Source organism: Opisthocomus hoazin, chromosome 6 (genome assembly GCF_030867145.1).
Source record: "Opisthocomus hoazin isolate bOpiHoa1 chromosome 6, bOpiHoa1.hap1, whole genome shotgun sequence".
In the NCBI taxonomy this organism is placed as follows: domain Eukaryota; kingdom Metazoa; phylum Chordata; class Aves; order Opisthocomiformes; family Opisthocomidae; genus Opisthocomus; species Opisthocomus hoazin.
Window position 1 is genome coordinate 49,656,306 of NC_134419.1, and position 26,176 is coordinate 49,682,481.

General features: G+C 37.7%; 1 protein-coding gene across 6 annotated transcripts in view; it reads left to right on the forward strand.

The window, feature by feature from the left end:
• Positions 1-24,190, forward strand: part of BICC1 (BicC family RNA binding protein 1) — a 109,325-nt gene extending 85,135 nt beyond the window's left edge. For 5 of the 6 annotated variants that reach the window (XM_075423045.1, XM_075423047.1, XM_075423049.1 and 2 more), the window contains 15 exons: positions 423-617; positions 1,564-1,815; positions 3,250-3,381; positions 4,533-4,719; positions 6,025-6,183; positions 6,575-6,771; positions 7,060-7,201; positions 8,288-8,444; positions 9,813-9,978; positions 11,332-11,371; positions 12,034-12,188; positions 14,527-14,683; positions 17,224-17,384; positions 19,629-19,728; positions 21,261-24,190. In XM_075423045.1, the coding sequence (XP_075279160.1) occupies positions 423-617; positions 1,564-1,815; positions 3,250-3,381; positions 4,533-4,719; positions 6,025-6,183; positions 6,575-6,771; positions 7,060-7,201; positions 8,288-8,444; positions 9,813-9,978; positions 11,332-11,371; positions 12,034-12,188; positions 14,527-14,683; positions 17,224-17,384; positions 19,629-19,728; positions 21,261-21,391 (2,331 nt within the window). In that variant the 3' untranslated portion in view covers positions 21,392-24,190. The remainder of the gene's footprint in view (positions 1-422; positions 618-1,563; positions 1,816-3,249; positions 3,382-4,532; positions 4,720-6,024; positions 6,184-6,574; positions 6,772-7,059; positions 7,202-8,287; positions 8,445-9,812; positions 9,979-11,331; positions 11,372-12,033; positions 12,189-14,526; positions 14,684-17,223; positions 17,385-19,628; positions 19,729-21,260) is intronic. The other variant, XM_075423046.1, reaches the window with a different exon arrangement.
• Positions 24,191-26,176: the final 1,986 nt, after the last annotated feature.

Sequence of the window (26,176 nt, forward strand, 5' to 3'; positions counted from 1 at the left end):
AGTCATGAAAGAACTTGATGTTTGCATAGTTTTGTAGCTGTCTTTCAAAGCTCCAATTAATCCATGACAGAAGAGAGACTTCTCTAGGAAGTTTTACAAATATTAACCTGTTTGTAGGTCTGTGTGGATGAGGGTGGGAAATTACCTGGCTTTATTATTGCTACAGAGTTGCAAAAGATCCTCCTATTTTACAAAACAAACAAAAAGGCCATGCAAAACAAAAAACTTGTGTGTCCCTGGAACAATCGGTGCCTTTTTCCTACTCAAGATATGATAATATTTTTATTAATGAACCCTAGGCAAATGATATACTATGTCAGTTTATTCATCACTGACCGATGTCATGATTCAGTAATAACATTGTTCTAGTTGTAGTGAGTATGATTTTTGTTTTCAACATTTGCTCTTCAATGTTGTTGTAGGAGCTGCTTCCATTGGTACTCATGTTTGAATTGCCTATTGCTGGAATTCTCCAACCAATCCCAGATCCTAATTCTCCCACAATTCAGCATATATCTCAGACGTATAATATTTCAGTTTCCTTTAAACAACGCTCTCGAATGTATGGTGCTACAGTCATTGTCAGAGGGTCACAAAATAACACTAGTGCTGTGAAGGTAATGTGTCTTTTAGATAGGTTTCTGCAGGTCATAAATATATTCATAGCTTAGATACTTAAGAACTATATTAATGTTACATTCTACCTCATCAGTACATGTTATTATCGTATAATCACTTTTGAAGCCCGGGGGTTTGGTTGTTTAAACTTAACTGGTATAGGTGAGGTTTAAAAATGTGTAGAAAATAGTTTTAAGTTTAGGATTTAGCATTGTTTGTTCTAAGCTTTCAATCTTTTTTGTTGCTTGCACACCTGTTCAGGTTTCCAGCAATTCTGGAATATGTGCTAATCTTACCCATCTTTTAATTAAAAATTAAAAAGAACCCCAACCCACCAAAAAATCCAACACCTGCATTTTGTTTTGCTTTGATCTTCTCAGCGTGCACTTAAAACTATGACCTTGAAAGTTGCCCTAACAGTCAATAAAACTGGTCTTGCGAAACCAGGACTGGGAGATGTGAATTTGACAGTCAAGTAGGGGAACTGCCATGAGCCTATTTATCTTAATAAAAGAAAAAAGTTCCCTTGTTAACAACTGGCAGTGTGACAGATCGGTATGGTCTCAGACGGGTGTATCTCAAGCCTGTAAGAACATCTTAGGCCAAAATTGAAAGCCAAATTTTGCAAGTATACCTACCCAAATAAATCCCTGTCAACTTTCTTATTGCTGTATGTGGGCGCAGAAGGTCTCTTGGGACCAAACCATTTGACATGGTCTTACTGCCTTTTGCAATGCAATTAAACACTGCATTTGGTCATAAAATGGGAATAGTAGGTAGAGTTTAGTCCATCTGTTACCTTTAACAAATCAATTGGGTTTTTAAACAAAACAGAATTTTCTTTATCTTGAATGTGGAATGCATGACAAGTACAGAAACAGTCTGACATGTCGCTCTGTATGCCTGGGAGCACTGTTTCACCGCTTCCTTGCGTTTCCGCCGCAGGAAGGAACAGCCATGCTTTTGGAACACCTAGCTGGGAGCCTGGCCTCCGCGATCCCTGTGAGCACACAACTTGACATTGCAGCACAGCATCATCTCTTTATGATGGGTCGGAACGGCAGCAACATCAAGCATATCATGCAGAGGACTGGTGCTCAGATCCACTTCCCTGACCCTAGTAACCCACAGAAGAAATCCACTGTCTACCTCCAGGGCACAATTGAGTCTGTCTGTCTTGCCAGGCAATATCTCATGGTAAATACTTTGTGAAGCTTGCTTGAAAAAAATGCCAGATTGTAGAAAATGTGCTCATTCTGTGTGTATTTATGGGTCAAATGTAAGTTAGCCTTAGAGAGCAAGGATTGCTACTCACATTGCAAAAAGCTGATTCTGTTGAGTGCTCTGTTTTTGTCAGTTTTGTGAGTGTTTGTAGTTACCAGAGGTTACAAATAGATATCATGATTTGAAAAATGACCTTGGTGATATAAATGCAACACAAACAGTTTCAACTCTACTCTTGAGTAGAAGGTGGATTTTTGGAGGGTTTTGTTGTTGTTCTGTTACCATAAAATCCTTGTTTATTGATTTCATTGTTTTTAAATAGATTTTATTCAAAATTGTGTTTTGGCCAAGTTTACTTTGTGGAGTTAAGCTGTGTTTGTCAGTCTTCCTGAAGTCAAAATATTCAAGATGCCTTGATTTAACTTTCCTTAAGTTAAAATGAATTTAGGTTTGGGATGTACTGTGTAGTTGTAGGTGATGCGGTTGAGAAGTGCTGTTTAAATATAAAATAATATTGCACCAGTGATCTGAGGAATAAATACTCCAATTTGCTGCTATTCTGAGGCAAAAGCAGGAAACTGATGAAAGACGACCACTTTCTTGAATGTATCTTACTGTGACTTTTTTCTGATACATGCAATACTATGTTTTCTTTATTGTGAATCTAAATTCACAAAAAATAGGGTTTGTTTTTCACTGACTTTGTGCCCTCTGTTCCTGTTGTCTTATGAGAAGTAGCAATCTAATGATTTCTAGATCTCCTGTGATCGTTGAGTTTTTTTGTTGTTTCTTGAGTTTGGGCTTTTTAGGGACGCTTTTTTTTACTTACAGTTTTAGTATTTCAAGTGTTTCAGAGATGTCATCCACATCACCTGAAAACACTTGTCTAGCTCATCTGGGACAGAGGAAAAGAAAGGTAAAAGCTAAGACGGAGGCAGTGGTGACTTACAGAGAAATTTTTTCAGAATTGTGTTTCCTTATCTGAAGCATAGTTTAATGTGAGCCACTGGAGTACGTGAGTCCTGCTATCGATTCCTGACAGTATTCTGTTCCAATTTAATAGGTGGTAGTGGTTTCTGAATTTGAATCCTCCGGATACCTCCTAAGTCTGTATAAACAGCTAATGTGGGGTGTGTACATGCTGGTTGGAATGTCAAATGTTCAACAAACTGTTCCACCCTTTCACCACCAAACTGGGTGTACAGAATCCCAGGGTGAAAAGATACACCTGTGTTCTTGTGTATAAGGAAATGGCTTTACTTAAAATGTCGTCCTTGCTATTTTTTCTGAACTTACTGTACCACGATGTACATGTGTTACAATCTCTGTATTTCAGTTTATTGCTAACATTTTTTGGGAACAGGGTGGGTTATAAGTTTGAATAATTTTTGCATCTCGTCTTTTCAGGGTTGCCTTCCTCTTGTGCTCATGTTTGATATGAAGGAAGAAATTGAAGTAGAACCACAATTTATAACACAGCTAATGGAGCAGTTAGATGTCTTCATAAGCATTAAGCCAAAGCCAAAGCAACCTAGCAAGGTTGGTGAAAAGCTAATATATTCTTTTTAGGCTTTCATGACAACTTTTCAGAACTGATGAGTTGACGTGTCAACTCCTCCTTCCTAACTTAATGGATCATAAACTTGTAAAAGGCATATATATTTTCTGCTTGAAATATCAATTTAAATGTTACAAAAGCTTTCCTTTCTGGTAATTTGGCTTTCATTAAATATTTCACAATACAGATATTAGCTTTCATATAGAATATACTGATAAAAGAAATAAATCATGAAGAGACAAACTGTATCTGACTAGAGCTACTCTTGATATGTGTTTAAAGAAATTCATCTTAAATTGCAGTTCCCCTCATAACAGCAGTGTTCTTTAGCAATCAGAATTAAACAAAAAAAAAAAAAAAAACCCGACCAAAAAATACAAATATGACTATGAGAAAAGTTTGACTGTTCTACACAAGATGTTGAAGAGAACCACAAGAAACAGAATTACAAAATACTGCTAATGGGAGGTGTTCATTGTAAAATACTCAGGCGAGTATGGATAGGCGACTCTCACAGTTATCTGCATTGTTGTATACAATGCCATAACAGAGAAAACATTCAAAATACTAAATGAACATTCCGTTGTGTCAGTAAGTAAGCTGCTCTGTGTAGGCATATATAAAATCAATACAAAGAAACATCATGTACAGAATGTATGAGAAACAAATAATAGGGTTTTAAAATTTAATTTTCCAGGCACTTGTTACCTTATTGTCAGACAGCTATAAACTTAATAGCTGAATTTAGTATGAACAGCTTTTGTCTACTTCAAGGCACAGACCACTGATAAGAGAGGATTTCTTAATTACCGCTTCACTTCTCTAGATCTTGGGGCATTTAAGATTTGGTATACCAAATAGCACTATAGGTACAATAATAATTGTTTTTCTCAGATAGAAAGGTCTTCTATCACTCTCGTCAAGTGCAGACAAAATCCCTAAACTTACCAGTAAGGCTGCTTAATTTGAATACTTGCTAACGGACTTTATCTCATGCTGTCTCACACTTCTGTGTTACTGATGGCCATGAAGGAGTATTAAGAAGAGTTGTGTGTGTTGCAGATCCGTGTTATGTAGTTGTGTTACTCATTGGTTTTCCTTTTCTGTTGGTTTTTGTTTTCTTTCCCTACAGTCTGTGATTGTAAAAAGTGTTGAACGAAATGCCTTAAATATGTATGAGGCACGGAAATGTCTCCTGGGACTTGAAAGCAGTGGAGTCGCCATAGCATCAAATCCCTCTGCTGTCTCGTGCCCTGTTGGTCTGTCTTGTCCTGGTTTGGATATCTTGTCCTCAGCAGGACTAGGACTCACTGGGCTTGGTATGCATTAAATTCTATAGATATCTATGTATTTTTTCTAGATGTATATTTGTTTGAAACATAATTCACATGTACTAGAAAAAAAGGACCAGATGTGTGTTTTGCATAAGGAATTGTGTTAAAGCATTAGAGAATCCCAGTAGCATCTGGCCTTTCAAGGGCTGCTCGCTGTAAAACTTCCTGCAAGGCTTTCATAGTCAGTGGTGTGACTCATCTCTGTTGAAAATCCTCCAGAAGCTTGCAAACCACTCTGCTGAAAGTGAAAGGGCGGGAAACGCAGGTGAAGTAGGACCTCTGTAGTGGAGGGGTGCATATGCTACTAGTTTAGACCTTACTTATCAGTGTGAAATTTAGGACAGAACTGTGTAAGCTTTCTATCTTAGTGTAATTTTATAGAAGCAGCAAGTAGTCCAGAGTGGAATTACCGTTTTCTTTTCAAGCTGTGCAAATATCCGATTATCAGAAATATAGAGAAAACCAAGGAGTCCCAGAAGAGTTTAGTGACAAATCTTGACACTAATTCTTGAAAGTCGGGAGCTCTCACATGAGCACCATGCTCCCTTGCGCCCTGCCCTGCAGAGTGCTGCGCAGGTCCACATCACCCGCTTACCTGCGGGTCGCACAGGGACAAGTGTTTGTGCTGTTTGGCTGTGGTTTTTAATGCTGCTTTTGTTGCCATTCTTGTCCTGCCTGCACTTTGGGGTGTTTTTTTTAGCTCTTTAGAGTATAGTGATGAACAACTTTGTGAATGCTCTTACGTCAAGAGCTGGTTTGAGGGAGCACTTTGGGAATAAGCAATGCGTTTGGGGGATGATTTGCTGTCAGTATTGAAGAAGCAAAAAGGAATTGAATAGTTCTTAGTGTGGAAGTAATGGCACATGCATTCGAGCTTCTGAGAAACAGGTTATTGGCTGAAATGAAAGTAAGGTTGTGCAGCATGGTTGCTTTCTTGTCTCTGATGCTTCTTTGAAACAAGCTGAAAGAAGCAATAGAGGGGGTGCAAAGGGATGGTGGGGCTGAGAAGCAGCTGGTGCAGACTCTTTGTTATGACAATAGGTAGAGTCCAGCAGAAGGACATAAAAGATGCTCCAGTTCTTCTTGGATGTAGGAGTCCCAGTTTAAGAACAAGCTTTCTTAATGTGCTCTGTGTGTCAAGCTAATAGCAGGTTTAATGTTAAAATTTGTTTGTAAAGCATATGCTGGTGCCATTCAGTGGGGGTTTGTTTGTTTGTTTTTAATTGGTAATTTTTGTGAAAAAAGTTTTTCTGTAAGTCTTAGCTAAATCACTTCCATGATTTTTTGCAGGCCTTTTAGGTCCAACAGCCCTGTCAGTCAACACCTCAACTGCTCCAAACTCTCTGTTGAATGCCCTTAATAGCTCTGTGAGTCCCTTGCAGAGTCCAAGTTCAGGCACGCCTAGTCCCACATTATGGGCAACATCTCTTGCTAACGCAAATGCCACAGGTTGGTAGAAGTTAAACATGAATTAAGTGAACTGTGCAACGCAAACTCATTAGAATGACAGTTGAAAAGTCCAGAATCCTTCATTCTTTAAAGCTTTAAGAATTCTTAAATTTGTCTTAACACAGATGAATAAATACCCAAATTTAAGATTATAACTTAACATAAACTTATGACATGCTGTCACATGCAATGTTTTGATTTGTTTTATATAGAAATCTATGTTAACCTACAAAGTAATGGTTAGATAAAGCATTACGTTTTTGGCAAGCAATTCTGATGGAAACTTGTTTAGTGATATATCAAAGCTATGTAAAGATGGAGATTTATATAAAGTACTATAATGCCTGAGAAATGAGAAACTTAATCAGATCGTGACTGAATTTCATTACAGGTTTTTCTGCTATTCCACACCTGATGATACCATCTACCGCCCAAGCAACCTTAACTAGTATTCTGTTGTCTGGAGTACCTAATTATAGTCAGAACACTCCATCTCCACCTCCAGGCTTGACTCCTGTAGAAGTCCATGTTAACGGCATGCAATCAGAGAGTAAAAAATGTTCGCCTTCTTTAAATGGTCATGTAAAGGTAAGTGATATTATCTCTGGAAAACCAGATCTGTTTGTAATAGACCTTTACTAAGAAAAGCGGAGAGAGGAAACCAACTAGTAGATTCTTAAAGCTGCTAAGGTTGGAAATAGAACACTGGTGTTTTCAAAATATGACTTAAAGATGTTTGAATGTTCCGTTTTTCAGTATTGTTCTGCTATATCAGGAATGGATTTCTTGTTCTCCTGCACAGATAGAAAAAGGAAATTCTTTCAATATTTCCTAAGCATAAGAATCACTTTTGTGATTTTTTGACAATCATTTCAGACCTCAAATATCAAGTATGCTGCACTGTCTGCCACATCACTAGGAGAAAATGTGTTGAGCACAAACCACAGTGATCCGGTAAGACAAACAAGTAATCACAGTGCCTCAGAACAAGTAGCTGCCAAGTCAAATAGCGCGGAAGGTAAGATTTGGCCCTTCATTCTTTGGTCTGGTGGTGTTACAGTTCATGAAACAAAAATGTAAATATATTGCCTGTGCGTTGGTTTTGCAGCCACGTTGAAGGAAAATGTGGCCGAATCTCCTAGATTCCTTGTCAAAGAAAGTAAATAGAAGTTGTAGTATCTGAGCTCTACTGTTGATAGAAACACCTTAAGTCAATGTAAAAGTGCTTTTAACATTTTATTTATTCACAAAGAGCAGAGGGAAATATTCCATGAAAATTGTAGTGTGTTTTACAGAAGCTTAACTTCATTGCTTAAAACAATCTATGCTCATTTAAACAATGTTATATTTTTGTTCTTTAATGAAAGGAAAGAATTAATGCCTTTTAGAAAGTTATAGTAGAAAATTATGTGTAGAGGAAACCTAGATGACCCTGGCAGACAGAATTTATTTGTGTGTTTTATAGCAGCATTTCAGTTATGCTGCCTTTTAGAAGATAAAGGAACTAATGAACTGTTCCTGTCATCCTTGGAGGGAGGGGAAGCCAGTTCCACTTCAGACTTGAGCAAATATGTGTGAATGCCTTGTTTCAGCTGCAAATACTGATCAATAAGGAGATGCTGTTTTATTAAGTGTTGTGGTCATTTGAAATGCTGATTTGATTAAAAGATACATTGCCCAATTAAGGTGACAAATATTTGTAAAAACACATTCTAAATATATTCGAACATTAAGTGGGGAGCTTTTATTCCAGCAAAAGTTATCTGAACACCTGACAAGGTTTATTAAAGCTGGATATAAAATTGCATTTGTTCAAAATACTTCTGATTGTCAGTCTTCAGATTTAATATTAATTAATATTAATTAAAATATTTTTTAAATAAGATAATACTTAGTGTGTCTACTATATATGTGAATATTAACACCTTTTTTGTTCATTTGAACTTACATTTCTGACTTCTTAACCTTGACCAAGTTATCCCTGAAGACTACAATAATTTCGTAAGGAGGAAGAGCAGGTTTTGTTCTACAGTTGTCATTCCTTCAGTAAGTTCACTAGAACATGAGAGGTTTTGTTTAGCTATTCTCTTTACTGGTCTTGCAGGTTGCAATGATGCTTTTGTAGAAGTGGGCATGCCAAGAAGTCCGTCCCATTCAGCAAATACCAGTGATCTGAAGCAGATGATGAGCTCTTCAAAACAGGCCTGTGCTAAGAGACAAACAGTTGAATTACTGCAAGGCACCAAGAACTCTCACTTACAGTAAGCTGAATGTACAAATACAGATTAATGGAACTTGTGCCATGCAAAAATACTGAACATGTTTTTGTAGGTAGAAGGGGTGGTTTAGTCATAAGATACTCAAAAAAGTGATTTAAATTGGGTTTGATTTTTAATCGCATTGGGCATTAATATACTCCCTGGTTTCTCTGATAATTGCATGCTTTGAATGGTTTTTTGTACATCCTAAGTATTTTTCTTTGGTTTGAAAAAGAAATTACTTTCCTCTCCTGCAAACATGTGGGGATTTTTTTAAGAGGAACTTTCATTGTCTGTTTCTAAAGGATATATTTTTGCACTTTCCTTTTTTGATTTGAGAACAATTCCTAACTGACAGCCTTTTTGTGCGTACCTAAGGCTGTTTTCTTCTTAGAAAAAGGATATTCAGAACAAAACAGCATGTTCTCAAACACTTGTCTCAATGATTTCTTGTTTGTTTGGTTTTTCTAATGAGCCAGCAGTGGGAAAGGCTCTTTTGAGTCATAATATGTCTTGGCAACACAGGTTTTGTGCTTAACGCAATGTTTTGTCCGATCTGCTTTAAATAGTGATTTCACTGTTCCTTTTGGGAACTGTTTTATCATCACTCTTTTGAGATGCGTATTTTCTCTTACCTCATTTATTTACACTGTTAAAGCTATGATATGTCTTTTGTTAATTCTGCTCTCTTAGTTTAGAAAACCACGGATTCCTGCTAACCAGACTTAGTTGTTTGTATGTCAGTCGGTTGTGTGTATGTCTTTGTTGAGGATATAGTGCTCGTAGTTTCCTTAGGGCTTTTTTTGGGGATAGAGCAGCTAAAACACAATCACTTTGCTGTGAAGTAGGAGTTTATACTCTTCTAGAGTAGGCATAAAATGTGGCTGGTTTTTAGAAAGGAAAGATTACATTCAGGTGCTTTGGCATGTAGGACTGCAATTATTGAAGCTTTAAAAGCACATAGGACCTGTGTTAACTTTCTTAGTCCTCAGTATGTGTCTGTCTTTATCCTACTGCTATCAGTCTGTTAGAACTGCTGGCCTGAGCGAGGCTGAATGGTATGAAGTCACGCTGTGTAGGGGTTGCCTGTGATAGTTCCAGATACCAGACAGCTCAGATCTGAATCTATAAACTGTGCCTCATACTTGATAATATAGAAAGCAGCATGCTTTGTTTCACTGGCAGAGAAACAGGTAAAGGAAAGCTGAGACTTTGGAAATATTGCTAAAAACACAGAGATGTTTGTCTACTGGCATTTCTTGAACTTTGCTGCCAGACTTCTCAGGGTAAAGCTCAGTTATCAAAATTGAGTTGAATGTTCACTGCTGGTGAAAAAGACGACTGGAGTTAATACTGACTTTGCTCCCGCAGTACCGCAGAGAGGCTGCTCTCAGATGCAGAGTTAAGTGCTTCTGAAAATCCCGTGGCTGATAAAAAGGCTCCTGGAAGTGAACGGGCAGCAGAGCGAGCGGCAGCTGCCCAGCAGAACTCTGAAAGAGCACGTCTAGCTCCGCAGCCGTCATATGTAAATATACAGGTATGTTTCCCTGAATAAACCCAAATCTAGAACAAAACTTGATAACTGCAAAGTGAAATTACTACAGAATGCGAAGGTGACTGACTAGTAGACTGACTTGCTGTTATTTCAGTAAAAGCATTTCCCAACAAAGTCGTTAACCCTTTCAGCTGCAGAGTGGCTTGTCAACTAAAAATCATGAAGACAAAAGAGCCCTTATGCTTCTGTTGAGTAAGAAAAATTTAAGTACAGAATAAATTGGATGGCTATATTGGTCTACACAAGCATAACTTGTGTGTAAAAAAAATAAATAAAAAATCTGATATCGTTGCTTTGAGAAGAGAGAATTATATCTACAAAAGACATATTACAATTCTTCATAAGCAGTGTCAACAGTTCTATAGCTTCAGGTTCATATACAGGGGGATTTACTGGAGTAACTACACTGGTTTTGCTTTACAAATATGAATCTGTACTTATATTCCTTTTTTCACTACACTGTTTCTACTTGGTTAACTGCAGCCTACTACTATACTATAAACTACTTCCATGTTGTTGTAAATCTCCCCAAAGAGAGAGAACTCTTTGCCTGTCTGTCAAGCAGTAGTAACAGAGTAGTTTTCAGTGTAGACCTATCAGTGTCTGGGCATACCTAGACTGCATGGAGCAGTGGAACAAGATTAAGGTTACTGTTTTGCAGCCCTTTTCTGTAGTTATTCCTCTAGTTATTTCAAGTAGTGAATTTAACGCTTCAGGCCAACTACTGCATTTTTGCAGTTTTGTGTGTGCTTAGACTTGCTAGTTCGTAGTTCATAGAAGTGTAACTTATTTTACCAGGGATATTTACATTTCAAACATTCGATTCTCATAGGTAGTGCAAATACAAGGGTTTTTTTAATTCTCTCAGATCTGAAGTTCTTTTCCTTTCACAAGATGAGTGCATGGGGAAGAACTAAACTTGAAAAATTATTAAAAATAACTGTGGTGCCTAGATTTGCTAAGATAATGTTATCTTTTTTATATTGTTGAAGAACATTTTGAATGCCAAGAACAGATGGTTAAGGAAGAGAAACTATGCTTGAAAAATGGCTTAATAAAGAAAAATTCTGACGAAACAGTTTGTAAATACTGCTGCAGGCTCACTCAAATGGATATTGGATAGTTATTTAAAATGTTATCTGTGTTTCAGCGAATGCTTTAAGTAACTAAGGCTCTAACCGGACTACTGTCAAATTATTGTGCAGTACTTCAGGTTTCTCCTATATGTATTCACTGGCTGCTTTCAAAACCTTTTTTTTTTACAAAGAGCTGAGTACTGGAATGACATTTAGTTAGAATGGCAATTAAGCTATCTTCTACATGTTTAATTTTTAGGCATTTGACTATGAACAGAAGAAGCTACTAGCAACAAAAGGTATGTGGATAAAGTGTCTTCTGAAAAGTTTGTTAGTACACGACTGAAAGAATTTTCTGAAGTTTCGGTTTTGTAATTAGATTTTTAATCAAAAGTAAAGCTGCTAGTGCAACATTTGTCTATTAGTTTTCATTTTCCAAAAATTTCTTACTACCAGTATAGTATAAAATACAGTATAAACTCCTTGCAGATGGGATGCTCCTTGTATGAGTATATCCATATGCCAGTGTTCCATCTTGTTTTCAGAGACTTCATAGCGGCAATACTTCGTTTTATTTTGATGCAAATTAAACGTAAAGGTGTTTGTCATATTGGCAAAGTTGCTTCTTATTTCAGGGATAAATTAAGTCACAAAATTGGTAAGAGTCTTAACCATGTCTGTCTTTAAAAATAAATCAAATACCTCCACACCAAAAGAAAACCAGAAATCCCTCTTTTTGAAACAGATATGGCTTCCTTGCAGCCTTGTAGGGTTTAACTGTCTTCTGACAGACAGAGTAAACTGCCTTAAGGAAGGCTAGGATTCAGGCTGTGTAGCAAGCAGAGGTGTTTAGAATTTACTGTTTGGTGGGTTGGAGTCTGTTAGCATACATGACTTCAGGAATATCGTCTCCGTACCTTTACTAACGTTAAGATTTACTGATTTGTCTCTATTTTTTCAGCTATGTTAAAGAAGCCAGTTGTAACAGAAGTGCGAACTCCAACAAATACATGGAGTGGTTTGGGGTTCTCTAAATCTATGCCTGCAGAAACGATCAAGGAACTAAGAAGAGCGAATCACGTATCGTACAAGCCATCTATGACAACTACATACGAGGTATAAAAAAAACTGTAGTGGAAATTTATTTCTAGTGAAGGATACAGTTGTCTCTCTTGAGAAATGTCTGTAACTTGTAAAAAGAAGTCTTACAGATAAGATTTTTAGCTTTCCTCTTAGCATTCTAAATATTTTTTCGTGGTGAAAAATGTTTCTTACCTAAATATTAAGGCATATGGAGTATGTTCAACCCAACACACGGAATTATATCTGCTTTATAAATCTTACTCTAGCTTTATAGAAGTCTGCTCCTGAGAATATATTTGTTTAAAGAAACTTAAAACAACTTATGGGACCATATGTCTCAATAGTTGTAGACAAGTGGTAGAAGTTTTGTAACCTAATTAAAACAGTATTTATATAACAGAAACTATATAATGTGAATCACTGCATGGTGGAGCAGAATGTTAGAACAAGAAATGTCTGCAGCTCATCTTATCTTCTCTTGACAACGGTGTAGAACTGCAAGAGCTTTCTCTATCTGCACTATTCACTGGGCCCAGAAATTTCCCAGGGAGGAGGCAGCCGTAGGGTCCAGCAAGTCTCTTCAGAATCACACCATGGGAATCTTGCAGGGAATTTGTATTCCTTTCTTTTCAAAGGCATTCTGAATTTGTTTTTTAATGTGTTTCCTTGCTGTACTCTTTCCCAACTTCCATAGAGACACCTTTTTCTTTATTTCTGTCCTACTTATATAAAATGTAAATAGTATGTGTTTTCAGGCCTGGAACTTCATACAGCTTTTCCCTAGGATATACCTATCTGAATGTAAAAGAAATACTCAACTGTTGTAAAAATGTGTCTTGGTGTTCCCCACTTGACATGTGAACTTTCTGTGTCATTCAATTACGTGTAATAGCTCTGGATACATGTAACTGCAGGGGGACAAAAGGCTAGAACCAAAATCTGTGATTTTTTTTTTAAACATATTTTTTATATTGATTGAGGTGGGATAGGGTTTTCCCCCAGACCATGGTGCACTGCTATGAGTCTCTAAGCAGGCATGTCATTCTAACCAAGAACACTGTGTCTTAGTCGCTCGGAGTCTGCTCATGTGCAAACCACAGGCTTATCTCTCTCCTGTGAAATGATAGCGTGTTATGACTCCTGTTTTCAGTTGTTTGATGTGAACTATTGTGGGAACATCTGGGGAAGCTAAAATGCTTGGATTCCTTGTATCCTCCTATTTATCGGTTTTCAACAGCATTTGTATTAGAGGCAGTACCACCACGCTGCTTCCATACACGTGCACATTTGAGAATCATGAGCTGAAGTCTTTGAAGTGATGTAGTATTGGTATTATAGTCCAATGTCTGGGAAGTTAATTTGGAAATAAGCTCACCAAACATATTTCATCTCCACTATGGTATTTTACTGTGTATTCAGTATTCTGGAAACATTGGATGACATCTTTTTTACTTCACAACTCTTAGCCATGACTATGATCTAACATAGTGTAGACACTCTGTCTCTTCTTGCTCTTCTGTAAGACCTGAAGTCAATTCTGGCCTTTCTTCATTTGTTGAGTCTCCTAACCATAGTTCACATCTTCTCAATTTTACCAATGACAAGGAGCTTTTGCCTTTCTTCTTCAGTGGTGTCAATGTTCCTGAGCAGTAGAAAAGTCTGCTGCCTCCTAAGTGACACTTTTCAACTGGAATTTGATGCAAGTGTGTAGAATTAAATTGTTGGTTTGGTTCCACAATTCTTAGTTCATGTAAGTGTGTGGTATCAGTAATGCCCATCTGTTTTTGGGTACATCCCAACCCAATTCCGTACTTAACTGTGCTTTCAGGGAATACTGTTGCCTTACTTTGAAACGTTCTGACCCAGAGTGATGAGAGTTGATAATTAGTAATTTACAGGAATATGAAAATTATTTTTAAAAAACCCTGCAAATTCACAAACTATTGCAGAAATGTAGTTGTATTGTGTACAATATTGTCAAGTATTGTGTACTTGATCCACTTACCTTCAGACAGACGTTCTGTTACGTTCTCTTCGCCATGAAGGGACGTAGATGATAGACTGCTTTGTTTGGAATTTGTGTGGGAATTTGATACTGTGGAATGTTTTGGAAACAAACTTGGAAATATGGAGCAATTTATTTTGAAGCATGTCTTAAATAACTTCTGCTTAAAATCTGTAAACTGCATATGTTTTAAACACACCTGCTGTTTTTGTGTCCGGTTGCAATTATTTGACTGTTGATCAGTTGCCAGAAGAATGTTTGCAAGCATTAAAAGCTGCTTTTTTTGACTGAGCTGCTTCGAAGAAAATGTCTGAGTCACAATGAAACTTCTGTTTTCTGCCCAAATTTTCTTTTTGTGATATGCAGGGTTCATCGATGTCTCTCTCACGGTCCAACAGTCGGGAGCACCTGGGAAGTGGCAGTGAATCTGATAACTGGAGAGACCGTAATGGGCTTGGACCCACAGCTCATAACGAATTTGTGTCCTCAATTGGCAGCCCCAAACGGAAACAAAACAAATCAGGTTAATAATTTCTTAAGATCTGATTTTTAAAAAAGTAACATTGATATCAATGAATATGTATTTTGTTTCCTAACACTGCTAGGGATTTAAATTACAAACACCTTTAAAATATGCTTTTTACAAATTGAAAAGTGAAAGCATATGCAAGATTGTGTCACCTGATATACAAATAATAGTCCAAAAGGAAAACTTTTAAGAAATTTTTTTTAAATGCAAGATATTCTTGCTGAAAGGTCTTTGCTGTCTTGGAAGGGATTTTCCAAACTGTACTGAAAACAGACTTCTATAAAAACTTATTTCTAGACCACCATCATTCTGCTCTGTTATTGATGCGACAACAGCCAGGTCTTTATTGGGCTGTTTGCTCACTGGGGCTGAAGTCATAATCTGTGCTGATCTTGAATTTTAAAGCATGATTCTCTTTATGGTGATAAAAGAAAACTGTCCATATGTTTGGCGCAGCCTAGCACATGATTTTAAACACGGGTTTCTGTGGATACAGGATGTAAATTTTGTAATTATTTCTTAAACAATGTTTGGAACTTACAAATTAAATTTTTTTTCAGTTGAACTCTTTAAAACTTAATTTAATTTTTTAGTAACTTAATGTATGCCTTTCTGAAAGAGTGAAAAATGGAGGTAGAGAATACTGATCCATACTAACTGCGTTACGGGGAAATAACTACTATGGTTGGTTTTACTTTTTTCGTTGCATTTTTTGTGTATAGATGAATAAAACCTAAATCCCAAATTCGCTGCCAAGTACACAGGTAGTAAAAGTTGGACATCCGAAGAAAGGCTAGCTTCAGTTAGAGAAAATATTCATGGTTAGTATACTTGTAATTATTCATGATTTGAAAAAGCACAGTAGTTCAGCCATAAATGGCTGCATGCCATATTCTAAGTACACACAGAACAAAAGAGACGAAAAGTTTATCTTTGAAAGCAAACTATTGATGTTTCCCAGTTAATTGTGCGAAAATGGAAGCTTGAGGTTAATCAAAATAAATAAGGATTAAAAATGTGTTTACACATGCATTAGAAGAAAATTAGAAATGTGAGTATGTTGGTGGTGGGAAAAACTGTTCTACAGCAGCTGTAGCTTTCCCAGAGAATGAAATGTGTGGAGGAGGGATGAAAGAAATAGATAAGAGCTGGCTGGACAAATGTATGTACCTTAATGTATTGGTGCCGGAGTACTAAAATCTAAGTCTTCATTGACACAATTGCATAGTAGTGTTGAATGTCTTCTTTTTAAGATAATGTTTCAGACTGCACCAGTAAGAAGTAGTTCTTAATACTCAGTTTTCGATACATGACCTTGCATCATCTGCCCAGTGGGTAGGATCATGAATTTCTCTTTGGGTATTTTTAGTGTTGTCTTACTCTGATAGTGAAGAAATTGAGGCACCACCTTGTAAAGTCTAAAAAACAACTTAGTTATTGCTTCATTTGTCAAATTAATGTTCTCATTTTCAACCTTGAACGTTTTACTCTATTTTAAAAGTCCTTTCCAGAATGGAGCTGCAGCTGATAGAAGATCTCCAAATTCTGTAAATCCAATCTGAAATGCTTCTAACTAGTTTGTGCCCAGAAAATAAGAAATGTAGCATACGCAGTTGTGAAAAATAGTGAGGAGGCCACACAGAAGTCTCTGGGGCAATCATAATTTTATTCACCTGGGAAAGTATCCTTTACCTTCTGCAAGTCTCTTGCACATTTGGTGTTACTCTTTCCTGTGTCTGTATTAGGGGAGGGAGCACTCATACTGGCCCCATCTACACAAATGCCTGATGCTCTCCCTGGGAGCTATCCTTTTCTTATGCAGCATGAGGAAAAATAACTATGAACTATGTGATTACATACTACCAGTATGCACACACAAAGGAAAGGGATTGAACTGCTAAATCAGTTTTCTTGGGTTTTTAAGAACCTCACCCTGGAAACTTTTTTTGTTTTAAAGATATACCTTTTAGGAATATAATTTAGGTGTATAGGGAGCACGTTTCCAGTTTTAGTCTTTTATAAAACTATTGTATTTTTTTGTCTGTATTCTACTAAAATAATAGCCAAATCATGTGGCTACTATGTTGTTCCTTTACCAGGAATTGCTCCAGCATGGTTTTCTCCCCATCCAGACCAAAAAGGGCTGGTTACATGTGTGTGTGATGATATTTTCCAAAATACTCACTGGAGGAAAGAGGAGAGGGCTTAAGAGGAGGAAGAGCAACAGAATCTTACAGCTCTTTCCCCTGTATGAGTTCCTGACTTGTATCTACGTGACAGTTTACATAATGTGATTTTATTGCTTAAAAGTTTTACCCAGGTATCTTTCTATAGGAAGCAAACACTGGAACTTAACTAACAAAAACTTTACTTTATGCTGTTCATTCTCTCAGACCACTGAGAGGCTTTTTTTGCTGGATAGTAAAGATTTAAATATTTTCTTAATTGAATGATCTAAGTGAATGCAATGTTGATGTGAAGGAAAATGGTGTGCTTCTGCGATGTGACTAAAAAGTGCACTTCTTGCCTTTCAGCTGAACACTATCTCAGTAGCAGTAACTACATGGACTGCATTTCCTCGCTGACAGGAAGCAATGGCTGTAACCTCAACAGTTTGTTTAAGGGATCCGATCTGCCTGAGCTGTTCAGCAAACTTGGTTTGGGCAAATACACAGACGTGTTCCAACAGCAAGAGGTTAGTGTTCCTCTGAAAGACCCTTTTGTGTCTGTAGCATATTTTCCAGCAATAGTTGTTCTGTCTCTTGACCAAAGACACTAAGAAGTCTCACTTTGACAGTATTTTCAAGAGCTATTCTTTCAAAGCTGTTGCACATATTTCAATTTCCAGCTAGTCAGCCTGGACATGGGTACTGTGTTGTCCTTCACATTCGATTTATACTTAACAAAAAATTAAACTTGGTGATGTTTTGGGGTTTTTTATTCAAGGAAGTTGAAACATTGGCTCCTACTTGTAAACTAGGATGCTAACTAGGATTTAATAGCTTTATGTATAGGTTATGGAAATCCAGTCTGCATTCAGTAGTAACGTCTTGTCACGGCTGATGCTGGGGTCATGTATATCCATCCTTCCCCTCTTTCCCTGTGTGCCAGTTGACTTCCTTTGATCCGCTCCCCGCAGGGAGATATGGTCAGTCATCTGTGTGAACTATCCACCTCTGCACCAATTAATCTCAGTTTAGTCCAAGTGGCAGTATTTCATATCCATAGAATACTGTATAGGTAGATTCAACTTGGTTATCTGCAGACAGTTTATTCTGGTGACAGATTTAACTGTGTTGCAAAAGTGCAGTGAGCCTAGCTGCAAGACTTACTGGATTAGACACAGAGCCCCTGAGCTTGTTCTGAAAGCACTGTAGTTGTGTGGGGGAAGTTGTATGTGTCACATTGCTGGAACTGAGTGTACTAGGGAGCAAAAGAGATGTCCATGTGAGTTGTATCTGCACCTCATGTGGTACAGGGGAAGGACCACAGCTGGATTTGGCATCTATCTGTATTCTGGACCCATATGTCTGCTTTGCATCTCTGTCAGCAGTGACGTCTGCACCAGTTGCTGGTCTTGGATTTGCACCTGCATGTTTTCTCCTAACAGACCAGGCAAAGTGGGTTTTTCAGATGGCCATGTCATTAAGAGAACCGTGCACGTGTTCATGAAGACCAAACTTCCAGAGGACCATCCATTATGTCACAAGACTTGCTCTGGTGTGTCAATATTTAGCTTCAGACTTGTTTCCACGAGAGGAAAACTGCGCACACCAGGGGCACATTCTAGTGTGTGCTACACTATTCTAAGGGTAGACGTGAGGCCAATTTGTACCATCTCCTGTGCACTAAATCACTCGTGTGTGCACTCACAGAACCGTCCCGGGTCCGCTGAAGTGTATTGCTGCTGTCTCAATGTCTCTGCCAGCTTTTCTCATCTCTCTGTAATCATGCTGCTTAAGTGCTGTGGGGGAATTTTATTCATGTGCAGTATTGCTTAAAAGTGCTTAGGAACTGGCTGCACCTGAGCTAATGAACCGGGTTTGGATTGCAAGGCACTGACCGGTGTGTGGTAGACACCAGCATGAGGTTGCCTGTAACCAGTTTGAATGTGGCAAGGTCAATCCTCAATCTGAGCGAATAAATCCAGCTGTGCCTCAGTTCTGTGTACAGTTCCTCAGGTTTATCTCCTCTGTACTCCCCTACATGTTCCATAATACCCATAGTATCCACTCATTAATCCTTTCCTTTTATCTTAGCCACTCTCCTAAAAAGGAAAGATGGCTGTGTTGGTTCCTAACTCTAAAGATGGCTTTTGTTTGACAGGTGGGTTTTTGGGTTGTTTTTTCCTCCCTCGAGAATTGCTGATTATGTGGGAGATGAGCCAAATAGTTTTGCCAGAGTGAAAACTAAACAATTTTCCATGTTTCTGCTAATTGTATTGGGAGCGAGAAAACCACAAACATATATGGTTGCACACACTCTGGAATGCTATGAAACACGCAGCGCTCTAACTCAAATGTGTCACCAGAAGTTGGGCAATCATCCTCTGCTAACCTGCTGTAGTCTGAAGCGCCTGCCAGATCTACAGTTGCACGTACCTGGCTAGTCCCAAGTACATCATAGCAATTGCAGTGAAAACTCAAAATCTCAAGTCACAAATAAAGAAGATTAATTGATCTTCTGTGCTTTTCTAGAATTGCTTGCTTTTTAGCTTCTCTTTATCTGTCAGAAATGCAGAGTAGCAAATTGAGCAATTGTGTGAAGAAGCAGTTGGAAAGCAATGACTGGCATTTACATGCAAAGAATAGGTTGGCAGAGTAACTGTAAAATGCAGTAGGAAAAAAAACGACTGAAGGTGTTCTGAACCACACTTATGGCTTAATACTTTTGAGGAGAGACTTGTTTTGCATAGTTTTCCTGTTTCTTTTTACTCTAGATTGATCTGCAGACATTCCTTACTCTTACTGATCAAGATTTGAAAGAGTTAGGAATTACCACTTTTGGTGCCAGAAGAAAAATGCTGCTTGCAATCTCAGGTAAATAACACAGATTAGCATTTGTTGATTTTAAGTATTGTTTGTATTCTATTTACTTGATTTGTGTGTTTATAGTTTACAAAGGATCTTGGAAAGACTGAAAAGTAAGAATCTAGTCCATGGAGGTCATATTGGCTTGCGCCTTATCAGAAGGCTCTCAGAACCACCCTTTACACATTTTCACATTGACGAATAAGATTCCGGCTGCATAGTTCTGTGTCCCCTTGTAGAGTTGGTACTTGGTAGAAAGTTTGTTTCACGGCAGATTGTGAACTTTGGTTTATGTCACAGAACTGTGGGCGCTAGAAGCTCTGGGACTGCAGGCTCTGCAGAGTCTGAATGGCACTACATACTGCTTGGAGCTGGCGTTTTTTGGCTTTTGGTTGCCTGTCCTCCACTGTATTGATCAGCAGAGCAATCATCCTGCTGGGAGACACTCCCTGGGTTTTGGGGGGGCTTTCGTTTTGGTTTCTTTTTTTGCTTGTTTGTTTTCAAGGCCAGTTGTTTCTGCAAAATGTAGAGGTTTGAAAATAAACTTGTAACTCTTATTTGGAATTTTTCCAACCCACTTTAAAAGATTGTCTTGTATGCTACACAAAGAAAGATGAAGGCCAAGTATAATTTCTTAGTGTTGTAGTATATAATGTCTACCTAGATTTTTTGTAATCATAATAAATAGCAGGAGATTTCATATTACATTCTCTAGGCAATGCATCTGTATCAGGTGCTTCATTGTAACACTGGATCATTTTTCTCATGATTTGCATCCCTTCTACCAATGCCATTCATGAATGGTTTTTATGAATTTTAAATGGTGGCATAAAGAGGTTAAAATGCAATGTACTTAGATTTTACGACTGCTACTGAACTATGTAATCCTTTGGTAATTTGTATCTGTCATGGAGTTTATTTACAACAATAGAAAAGTGGGGAAAGGGGAAACATTTTGTATGAGCATTTGCTAATACAAGCTTAGGGTGCGTGTTTGAAGGAGAGGTGAGCATCTGTGTTTTCTAAAAGTCCTTATTAAAATACTGCTTCAGTGTTCTGTTTAAAATAAAGGATTGTGCATTGAGAAATGATCAAGTTGCTCACAAGCTTTTCTGTCGTCTCAGTTTACACTGCATGGTTGTGCTGCAGCCGTACATTCTGTGCGCCTGTACCTTCAGGAAGATTACAGCCTTGGAGTATTATAACAGAACCTTTTTAAAGCGTTTCAGCGGTGGCAATTTGATCATCTAAATCAATATCACAAAATATTCTTTACTCCATACTGTATCAGTGCCAACTAAGAATTGCTCCAAATAATTGCCTGCATCCCAAGCAGCCACTATGAGTCTTAACCTGGCACTCTTACTGTCCTGTTGAACCATTAAATTGAATGAGTACCTCACAGACATTTTCAGTTCATACTGTTCTGTCTAAAGTATTTTGTTTGCTTAAATAGAAGTTTTGCTTTTGGTTTAGATCAAAATATTAAAATTAATTTCTGATGAGATATTTTTGTGTGTGTGTGTGTGTGACCTCTATAGAACTGAACAAAAACCGAAGAAAGCTGTTTGACCCGTCAAACATACGTGCCTCATTCCTGGAAGGTGGAGCTAGTGGAAGACTGCCACGTCAGTATCATTCGGACATTGCTAGTGTCAGCGGGCGCTGGTAGCAGTAAGTTGTGGCTCAGAAAGTCAGCTGTAAAGATGGACATGGCAATCCTGTGGACAGCCTTCACTGCACACCACCCTCTGCACTTTGGGAGTTTGGGTGTCAAGGACCAAAGCATTTTGTCTGCACAATACTGTGCCAAAAAAAAAAAAAAAGAAAAAACACATTTTGTCTGTTGTCTTTGAAAACACCAAATGTGGGTTACGTTTTACTCATGTAGATTGAACAGAATTTGCAATAATAATAATATAGGGTTCTTTGTTTAGTATTTTATTACCTATAACTATAATGTATGCACTGAATTTTTACTTTGTTGAATGAAGGAAGAATGAAGAGCTGGGATGCCAGAGAGCATAGATTTTGGTTTTATCAAGATGGAATTTTCTGGTACTGCTTAAAATAATTATTGAGGTCTTTCTGCACTTTACATGTTCTGATTTCTTGTCCTGTGGAAATTTATTTCTCTTTCATTTCCAAATCAATTTTTATATTGGCACTAATCAAATTTTTTTCAGGTGTTCCTGCATTCAGTCACATCTCACTATAATGGTACTAGAAACTGGTTCTTATGCAGACTTTTCCCTCTCTCTGTCTCCCCAGTAGTTATCTGAAGAGATTGTTCCAAAATCAAGCCACTTGGTAGTGGACCAGTCCTATTACGCTCTCATGAAGCAGTCTAATGCTGCTTGCAATACTACTCACTGTAACAGATGCAATGAAAGACCAAAATGGACCTTGCAATATTAACCATTTGCAGTCATCATATTTAACTGCTGCCTGTTATGCTAAAACTGTTTTTAATGGTTGTCTCAAAGCAAAGGGCTATTTTTAGTACCCCGCCACTAAAGGACACTTATTTATATCAGACTTTTATTTTTAGATTCTGTACACCTACAATACGCAAAAGATTAAACTGATCTACTGCAGATTTATGGTAGAGAATGAAAGGCATTCATCGAACTAGAGCTCTGGGCTGTCAGTTTGATTAAACAGACAACTAATCTAATATGACAAGACAGCACTGTTGCCATTTAATAAATGACACATACTACTTACATGACTATGCATGCAGCAATTAAGCGACCTACATAAAATAGGTGTGATAGCATCTGTTTTGTTCAGTCTAGATTTGTAATTGTCAGCTGCAGAAGTGTTTAAAACTCTGGAGATGAACTATTTCTGAAACAAGTTATGTTCAACAGAAAGAGTCCATATTGTAAGTGGCTAGAGCTAACTATTGCATTCTTATACTGTGAAAGTCCAAATAATTTGGCAATATTATTCCTCTGTCTTTACAGATGTCTTGTTATGGGTTTATGAAGGGTTCTGACATAATGAAGGAATTCATAAAGTGCCTCTTTCTGCAATGCAATATGAAGTTTCCAAGCATTAATTTGTTGAAAAGCATTCCCATAAGAAGTGAGTTACCTCTACTGTAATGTATTATTTATGTTCAGTGGACAAGCCTTTTGAGATGGACATAAACCACTGTCAAGTGCTCTTACAGAAGGCATTAGAATAACATTTACAGTAGTTGGTTTTTATGCAAAAATGGGTGAGAAATAGTTTTCACACTTTCAATGGATAATTTCTTTTAAGTTGAGAATACGAAATGATGTATAGAGAAATTTGCACACACAAAGGGAATTTAAAGAAACTATTACTTGAGGGCATAGATGTTCAAGCAATAATGCAAAGTCTTGTTGCGGTTAGCAAAAAATAACTGCTCAGTACTCATTTCAGCCATATCTACTTAATGGTGTATAGCTGGGTGACTTCCCCTGTAGATTGAGTAGCAGTTAGCTTCCTCTGGTTTTGAAATTGTACTAGAGATCTGAATGGCTAAAACTGCATCTTGTACGCACGCAGTTGTTCACATCAAAGTTACTGGGCTCAAATGCCAAAAGTCAGTATCCACATATCTATGAGATATTTGTGTGTGCGTGTGTTACACGGGCAAGAGCAACTTCATGAAAACCCTTGTGGAAGCCACAACTTCTAATTTTAAAACTATATTACACTTGTCCTTACTTCTAAGCATGTAGATAGCTCCATTCACGTGGACTACTTACGTACTTACAGATAAGCTGTCATTTAAATGTTTGCATTTGCAAGACCAGTGTTTGCAAATCAAATTGTATTCAGTTGTGTTAATTTTTAAAAATATTTTAAATGAAATAAATAGTCAGCAACACTTTGTACAGAATTTTCTGCAGCCCCTTCTTGCCTATTTTGCCTAAACTTAAAAGCATCAAAAAACGTTTACACTCTTAGTCTTTCATAAGTACATGCTATGTATCTAGACAGTACTATACTCAGAAACTAATTTTATTACAGTATTAAGTTGATGTGGTCTTTTGCTGAGCAGTGCTTATATCATCCACACCAAAGTGAAGAATTTCCCATTAACGATGTTATTTTTCAATAGGGCTTCACACAAAAAAAGAACACACTGGAAGAAAAAAATTTCTCACTTATTTTGATTCCACAAAGGGAATATGACAGTACAGTGTACCGTATTGTTAGTGTTGTATTATGCACAAATATTTGACTTGCTACATAAAAATGTTAGTTTTAAATCTGTGCCTTAATAGTGACCAGTTATCTGTAAATATAGAGCAGATACAGATTGTATTTTTGTGGGTTGTGTCCTTTTAGTGATTTTTTTAAAATAAAAGATGAAATTAAGACATTAAAACTGGGAATTTTCAAAACTAATCAATGTTGCATAAAATAAATTTATATAACTCCCTTGTATTCTGATTGGTTAATGAAGTATTTTTTATAAGACCCAGTTCCAGGGGTGCTTGCTTGTTAATAAAATATAAAAAGCAGTAATTGACGTAATTGCATCATGTTTCTTTTACCTGCTAGTGCTCTGTGTGTTTTACTATTCTTTTTATATCACCAGCAGTGTGTTTGGCTTTTAAATGAGCATGCTTCTTTGAGATACTTCTACTTTAAAAATGAATATGAAAGCAGTTAAATTATCGCAGGTTCAATTCCTAGCAGCTTTTAATGGTTTGGCTTACATGAGTCTTATTCTTTCTTTGGTCTTCCTGTTTCAATGAATACGTATGTTTTGGTGTGGTGAGCAGGACTGTTGTCTGTGATCTTTCATGATGGTCATTATCACTTCCAGTGTAGAAACAGAAAAAAACAACAGGGATTCTTTGTTTGGGATGCTGGCCACGCAAGCAGCCGGAATCTAGCGAGAGGCATAGCTTTTACACTGAGGTGAGGCATACATAATGTTACACCAGTCTTCTCTGTTCGCTTGACATGTAGCCATACAAGTTTAGTATTACTTGCCTCATTGAGTGCCTTCAGGCATTTCATTATTCCAGCCTAATGTGTTTTCTTTGTTAACTACTTTGTATCCACAGGTCTTCACTTAAATGACAGTATTCCTGGCTCACTGACTTTTTAAAAATCTGTGAGCTATTTTTCTGAATCCCTGCCGGGAATTGCAGGTGTGGGAGCAAGTCTGGGAAGGGGACAGATCAGCAAACTCTTCTGTTTAAGACAACTGTAGGGTATGGTGCTGAGTACCAACTCACAAGGCATTGGCAGAAACTACATGGAAATTGCACAGGAGGGTGGACTTGCAAATTGCACGGAGTTTCTGGTGCCTGAGCAATGGTGAACTACAGAGACCTGAAAGAAGATAGTTTCCTTTGTGGACTGTTTCTTTGAGAATATATTGGTTCTAGTGGACCACCATGTGGCTTCAATCAACGGAGTGGTAAATATGGTGTGGGAAAGAGGAGGAACGGTGATGGAGCATCAGAGCTATATGGCCGCTCTCCTTGCGGTGTGAGCAATGTTCCCAGCAGCTGGCATGGCACAGCGTGAACAGGATTGCTCCCTGAACAAAGAGGCTTTGCTGTCCAGGTGCTCATCACCTCTCTTTGCCACCAGTCAGAAGAGCAAAACTGGTGATTTCCAGTCTGAAGATGTCTACTAAGAATTGTTGCAAATACACAAGAGAAGAGATGGATTCTCCACGCTGTGTGAAGGTTAACAGTGAGACATCTGTCCTTATTGTTTGACCCCACTCCAATCAAACACTTGGTGGAGTACACTTATTTTTCCAAAGCCCTGGAAAACATGGTTACAAAAGGTGTATGAGTACTGTTGCAGGCTGGTCAGGAAAGGTGTGGTAGGCGAGGATATTCAGAAATCTGTGCTTGTACTGTGAAGTAAGCCGAGAAGTATTTGATTCCAGACAAGTCTGGACACTGCTGGAGCCACCTTTAATACTTGAAGAACTGGCTTACTTTGTGTCACAGGCATCTGAGCAAAAGAAAGGCTTGGCTTTTATTTGGAGTTGCTGCAAAGTCCTTGAGGATTTGAGAAGACAGAAAAGTAAATGGAGAAGTCTAGAAATTTTTGCAATATGCATCATTGGTGTTTACAAAATTTTAGACAGCTTCTCTGAAAGTGGAGAACTGTAAAGATGTGTAGGCAGCTAGGGAAAGTGTTTACAGAATACCTGAAATGACTAACAGATAAATGAGCTATTATTTTGAATTGGGAGCACCTGAAAAGCACCACACAAACTCATGCTTTTCGTATAAATTACCTTTATTTTTCTTCTGGCTTAAGATACTGTCTGCGGCATTTCTGCATCTGAAAACTTACTCCACAAATTAGAAGAGGCTTTTTGCCAATTATGATTCGACATTGTATTGAGGAAAATTAGAGTTTTATCTTTGTTTCCTATGCTACAGACATACAGAAGTTCGTGTAGAGTGTTCCTGATTTTCATTATTTACATTATTTA